This window comes from Triticum dicoccoides, chromosome 5A, assembly GCF_002162155.2.
Source record: "Triticum dicoccoides isolate Atlit2015 ecotype Zavitan chromosome 5A, WEW_v2.0, whole genome shotgun sequence".
NCBI lineage: Eukaryota > Viridiplantae > Streptophyta > Magnoliopsida > Poales > Poaceae > Triticum > Triticum dicoccoides.
This window is the reverse complement of record NC_041388.1, coordinates 670,759,693-670,766,283: the sequence shown is the minus strand read 5'-3', so window position 1 is coordinate 670,766,283 and position 6,591 is coordinate 670,759,693. Positions and strand designations below refer to the sequence as shown.

General features: G+C 43.9%; 1 protein-coding gene and 1 pseudogene across 2 annotated transcripts in view; both read left to right on the top strand.

Annotated features, from left to right (window-relative positions):
• LOC119303984 (ubiquitin domain-containing protein DSK2a-like) overlaps nucleotides 1-4,169 on the top strand; it is a 7,483-nt gene extending 3,314 nt beyond the window's left edge. For both annotated transcript variants that reach the window (XM_037581149.1, XM_037581148.1), the window contains exons 2-8: nucleotides 1,381-2,091; nucleotides 2,185-2,387; nucleotides 2,528-2,641; nucleotides 2,718-2,776; nucleotides 3,012-3,040; nucleotides 3,537-3,623; nucleotides 3,732-4,169. In XM_037581149.1, coding sequence (XP_037437046.1) covers nucleotides 1,381-2,091; nucleotides 2,185-2,387; nucleotides 2,528-2,641; nucleotides 2,718-2,776; nucleotides 3,012-3,040; nucleotides 3,537-3,623; nucleotides 3,732-3,880 — 1,352 coding nt within the window. In that variant the 3' untranslated portion in view covers nucleotides 3,881-4,169. The remainder of the gene's footprint in view (nucleotides 1-1,380; nucleotides 2,092-2,184; nucleotides 2,388-2,527; nucleotides 2,642-2,717; nucleotides 2,777-3,011; nucleotides 3,041-3,536; nucleotides 3,624-3,731) is intronic.
• Nucleotides 4,170-4,762: 593 nt separating this feature from the next.
• Nucleotides 4,763-6,591, top strand: part of LOC119303986 — a 4,275-nt pseudogene continuing 2,446 nt past the window's right edge.

The following is a 6,591-nucleotide window of genomic DNA, read 5'->3' as shown; positions in this document are numbered from 1 at the left end:
CTCCTTGGTTGACGGAATGATGGTGAAGAGGCATAGCCGCATGAACAGATGCTATAGAAGTGAAATGAACACAGTTATGATGCCTCTATGCAAATGTAGTTTCGGACAATACGATGTCATGCAAGTGCCAGCGGCACGTATGCACCTTGCGTTTGTAAGCAAAATTCTAGGTGGTGATACATCGGTAGGGTGGTATACAGCCAGTAAGCATGCACGAATCGACACATCTTGCTGGATTGCAGCATGACAGCATCTTAGCAATCACTGATTAGCCACTAGGAATGCTATTATTAATGCTTTCAGGTTGCCACCCATAACTGTATTTAGATTGATTTTCAAGTGCTTGTTATTAGGGTTACATGTTATCAACCATTGTCATCCACATGTAACGTGTTTTCATTCAGCTGGTACAATGCTATTATTCCTATTATGGCATTAAGTCTTATCGTGTTTCGACAACAATAGGAACCATCTTTGATTGCATTATCCATCTGGCACTCTTCATCAAACAGAGAAATTCTATGGGAAACTACTTCAAAGTTTTAGTGCATCCTCGCCTTTTAATCTGTACCTGCAAATTACCATGTCAGATCTACAGTTCTGTAGATTTCTTTTTGTACATGTAGTTAAGTAGTTTTGATCTTCATGAAAAAGGTACTCCGTATTTTTTTAACCATTCCTTCATTGATTCATGTTCATGTTTGGTACTTGGCAAAGTTGAATAAGCTAGCATTTTTTATGTAAGTCACAACATCAACATGATATGTTTAGCTTGTTCCTTTAGATAAGTATGAGTAAACTTGACATACATTACTATCCTAACATACTTCAACTGGCCATACAAATAAGATGTATAATTTGGAAAATTCCTTGCAATTGTCATTAACTCCATGTAATAAAAAGGAACGAGACATGGACAAATTTCCCATGCTAGACTGGTACCTCCAGTAAAAAAATTCAACTATCTGTATGCGACAATTTATGGAAAAGAATTTTTGTGTTCCGTTCATGCCTTGAGCTATGTGAGACACATTATATCTGCTTGTTTTAGTGTGTGAATGTAAGTACTGGAGATCCTGTCCAGTTAAGTCTAACACTTTCAGAACATGCTAACTTTGGATATAGAAATGCCCTTTGTGGTTGTGTAGGACTGATTGCTTATATAGAGTTCAGTCAGTAGTCTGTTGGTTGATTCTAGGAACTTCAGTAGGTACACACAGTTTTTGAAGCGCAAATGAACTGTTAATTCTTATAACTTACCTGTCCATGTGCTTCAGGATTAGTGGACCTACCCATGATTGGTTAATGCATGGAAGTACAACTTACTAATTTTATGAATCACTCTCATTCTGGTGCCTTTTTTCTCCTTCGCTTTTGAAGGTGTGGAGGCCGATCACACCATCCATATGGTGCGTGGTGCTGCACCACCACCAACATCGGCTGCCCCGTCTGCAGCCAACCTTGGGACTTCAACTACGACTCCTGCAAATACCCCGCCAGCTGGTCTTGGAGGCTTGTTTCAAGGTCTTGGTAGTACAGGAACTGCTGGCAGTGGAGCTTTTGGTTTATCTGGCTCTGGCCTTCCAGGATTAGAGCAGATGCAACAACAGTTAACTGAGAATCCCAACTTAATGAGAGAAGTATTGAATACACCAGCCATGCAAAACATAATGAATAGCCCTGATCTGATACGCGATTTAATTATGAACAATCCTCAAATGCGTGAGCTCGTCGACCGTAATCCGGATCTGGCACATGTCCTGAATGATCCAAGCATTCTCCGCCAAACTGTTGAAGCAGCTAGGAATCCTGAACTTATGAGAGAGATGATGCGGAACACAGATAGAGCCATGAGCAACATTGAATCTTCTCCAGAAGGGTTTAATATGCTGCGCCGCATGTATGAAACTGTTCAAGAGCCATTTATGAATGCAACCACAATGGCTGGGGAGGGCGACACAAATGCAAACCCATTTGCAGCTCTTCTAGGAAACCAGGGGTCTAACCAAGCCAGAGATCCAACTGGAGATGCACCAACTACTGCTCCTGCTCCAAATACTAATCCACTCCCAAATCCCTGGGGTGCAAATGGTAGGTTTGGCCGTTTGGGTACTCCCATATTTTTGGTGTTCATATGTGCATTTGTTCTTGTCCTGTTTTGCTATCTAAGACTTAAATCTACAGCTGGGGCTGCACAAGGAGCAGCAAGGCCTTCTGCTGCTGCAAGGAGTGCCACAAGCGGTGGCCTAGGAGGGTTGGGTTCTGCAGATTTGGGAAGTATGCTGGGTGGTGGCTCTGATGCTTCCTTATTGAACCAGGTTTTACAAAACCCTGCCATGATGCAAATGATGCAAAACATTATGTCTAATCCTCAGACCATGAATCAGGTACACAGCTTCAACTATTTCTGTTTTTGAATAGTGCATAATGTTTTGGCCTGAGTGCATAATGTTTTGGCCTGAGTGCTTAATGTTTTGGCCTGAGTGCTTAATGTTTTGGCCCACTCCTAATGTTTTCTTGCATGTAGTTGCTCAACATGAACCCGAATGTACGTAACATGATGGAATCAAATACCCAAATGAGAGAAATGTTTCAGAATCCAGAATTTCTTCGCCAGTTGACATCTCCTGAAACATTGCAGGTGAAATTTATACTGCTATATGTATGTGCACAGCATGTGATTATATGATAAACTAAATTGCTTTCCTTTTATGTAGCAATTAGCTTCATTCCAGCAGGCATTGACGTCACAGCTTGGTCAACAAGCTGCTGGCCAGTAAGTATCTTCAGCTCAACTTGACCTCCTTAGTTCATGATGTTTTTTATTCCCCCCTATCTAATGCGCTTCTTGTTGCGTCTTGTTGAACCTAAAATGAAGAGAGTAGGCATTTATAGTTGAATCTGTTTTCATGTTTATGACAAAAAAAAGGCTTTGTTGTTGTTGTTGATGCTAATATGGTAAGCCTTGCTCTATACACTCTTTGTTGAATCTGTTTTCTTGCTTGATTCAGGGAGCGGACCCAAGCGGGCACTACTCCAGGTAATTTGCTCATTACCTAGTTACCATTTGAATGGCTTATCTTACCTAGCATTGATATATGCATAATTCATTAATGAGCATCCTGCCTGAATCTATATATCTGTATTTTTTATGGTTGTGTTCCTTTACATTCTTTTGATAAGTTAAACATCACTTTTTTATATTGCTCTCCATGAGTTCTGTTTTTGTCTAGCACACTGAGATTTCCCCCCTTTTGGGTCTGTACCGTGGTTGTATAATAAATTAACACCCTTTGGGCGATCAACAAACTCTACTTGGAAACAGTTTTGCGTTCCTGATTTGTTACATATTCATTCCGTGCTTTCTTTTTTATATCCTTGATGAGATGCCTCATCCAACTCTTTCATGCAAAGTCAATGATTTTTTTAATCTTATACTCTACTTGCAAACTCGTGTTAAGTGAAAACATGCTTAAACTTTTAGCTGTAATTACACAAACATCTAGCTATTTTTCTAATAATGTATTGGATGCTAGGCAACGTTAACCTCAACAGCTTGATGAGCATGTTCAGTGGGCTTGGAGCTGGCGGTGGCCTGGGTGGTGTCCCAAATATCCCGACTGGTTAGTATGTGTTTCATTGTTTAATAATATTGAAAGAAACGCCGTCTGATAGTGCGATTGTGTATTGTCCATGAACCTTGCTCATCGGTTTAGTTTCTGAATTGACAGTGCCACCGGAAGAGCGCTACGCGACACAGCTAGCTCAACTCCAAGAAATGGGTTTCTTCGACCCACAGGAGAACATCCGGGCGCTGTTGGCTACCAATGGGAATGTCCATGCGGCGGTGGAGCGCCTTCTTGGGAACTTTGGGCAATAGTAGTAGTTGGCATTGTGAGGTTTGATTGGTTGTATACCCTAGCCGGTCTCGGTGAGATTGAAAGGCAGCATCTCTAGATTCTATGTGGTTTTAAGATGGATGAATAAACCAGTGTATCTACTGGCTACCCTTTGCATGCATGCATGCATACATGAGTCCTGTGTCGTGTCGTGGTGGTTAAACTGTGGTATATTGCTGTTGGTAGTAGTACCTTGGGTCGTCGGTGTACATACATATTGAATCGTGGTGGTCTTAAAAGTACAATCATGTGTCCGCTGTCTTTCTGCCCTGATCTTAGCGCCCATGTATTTTTGCTGTCTATATAATTCATAGAAGACGCGGCGCCAGATTTGCTTGATTCCTATGCAGGCACCTTTGGTGAATGCTTACAGAGCAGTTTTGAAAAAGGTTTTGTAAGATGGTGTGTGAAGCACCGAAGAGAGAAGCACACTGAAGCGAGCGGCACAAGCTCTGACGTCTCGAGTAATTTTCGCGCAATGCCCAACGTGTAACTTGGCGGTTCACTTGACGCATGAGGTGAAAAATCTTCATCAGTAGCAGTAGGAGAAAAGAGGTGAGGTGAAAAATCTCTTCTTTTTTTTGTCTGGCTACTAGTTCCTTCCGGGCAAGGCAGGCGGCTCTTCCGGCGTGGCACGGTCGCGTGCGTGCCATGGCCATGTGCCAAATTCGCATCCCCCGCCCCGTTCACACCCAGTTCACGTTTATCCGACGGCCGCGCCGGAAACTGCCCGTTTTATTCTGGCCGGGGAGCGCCCGGCGGGGCGCGCGTGGATGAGGCGCGCGCGGCCCGTATCCGCCCACCCGACCCCCGGAGCAGGCACAAGCACACGTACGCCCACGATCAAAACAACCCAGAAGCGTCCGGCACGGGGACAAATCTTTCTCGCCCTCTCGTTCCCGCTATAAAGCATCCGCGCCGCGCGGCGGGGCTCGCCTAGTCGTCATTCCGCGCGCGCACCGCCGGCCGTCCGTCGAGTCGATCGATCGTTGCTTCCTCCGTTCGCCATGGACCCCTACAAGGTGCGTGCTCTGCTCTCCGCTGCCCAGGTAGCTCGCGCTGGTTCTTGGCTTGCGGTTTTGATGGGGAGTCGTGTGCGCTGCGTGTGTGGTGCAGTACCGGCCGTCGAGCTCCTTCAACGCCCCGATGTGGAGCACCAACTCCGGCGCGCCCGTCTGGAACAACGACAACTCCCTCACCGTCGGATCCCGAGGTACCCTACCCTATACCATCCGCTCTCCTTCCCTTCCCTTCCCTTCGTGTCCCACTGCTTGCCGAACCACGGACGTGTGGTGTGGCCGCTCTCTCTCCATCCGAGTCATAGTAGCACTACAGCAGAGCAAAGTGGTGCGCCGTAGCTTTAATTTGTTACTAATAAAATCGTCCGGAGTTTCTTTTTTCATCAGAGGAGCCTCCAGGCCCCCGTTTTCAATTAAGGAAACAGAGTATTTTTCTAGTACAAAGATGTGGCAATAACAGCCATACACTCCTCAAGACATACATCCGGCCTACATCAGATCAGAGGTCTAAACTAGAAGTAACACAAACTTAACTAGGGGTAGGGGAGATACAAACCCTGTCACACCCAGCAACTACTCCCTCCGTTTGGAATTACTTGTCTCGGGAATGGATGCATCTAGAACTAAAATACGTCTAGATACATCCATTTCTGCGACAAGTAATTTCGAACGGAGGGAGTACACGCTAAGCATCAAGCACTGCCTAGATTAACTAGGTGACTCAACTCAGATAAGAGACTTGTTATATACTAGCAAGTATTACACACAACATGTAAAGAGAAAAACACTGAAACCATTCAGCAAAGCCCAAAATCACTTCACTGATACGCATGCATCCTTTTGACCGTAGGCCCCCAGCCATGCCCTCCCTTGAAGATTTCACTCGTCTTCTACACATTATGAGCAGCAATTCTCTGCAACCCTCTTTTCTATAGAACAATCCATGAACACGAATCCAGCAGACAACATAAAGAAAATATAACAATCGTTAGATCATTAGAAAATATAACTTTGAAAGCAAGATTTGTTCATTCTTTTCCAAATTGATCCATAAAAGTCCAGCAACGCCTATAGAGATCATAGCCCTATCCTTGCCAGTATAGCTAGGTAACCAATTCTGGCATAAATCGAGAAAAGATTTTGGAATTTCCCAAAGCAGCCCCAGTAACATTCCATAAGAATCTAGTTAGTGAGCAAGAAAAGAATAAGTGATCAATGCTCTCTTCATTGTTACAAAATTCACATCAGTCTTGCTAAGTCTCAGTCGACTGAGACTTTGTCATGCCTCAGTCGATAGTATCTTCCTTTGATATGTCTCAGTTTTTTCTTCTTCTTACATACTACTATATCACTTGATTTAGACTTGGTTAAGTCGTCAACTAAGACCTAGCCACACCCAATTCACATTTCCTACTTTCTACCATAAGAATTCCATTAAGTCGTCGAGGATTAACACCAGCTTGTAGAAGTGAAACCTGGTACTAGCTTTAATTTCAGACAGCACAAAGAAAGTTGATTACCTTGCAATCCTAAGTGATTAGTGGCTCGCTGGGGATTCAAATTGTCAGGGCAAACTGAGCTAGATACGAAGTCCGAGATTACAAAAAATGTTCAGACATACTATAGTGATGTTCGCAGTAAGCAAATAAGTGTTTTGGGTTCTTACACCCCCC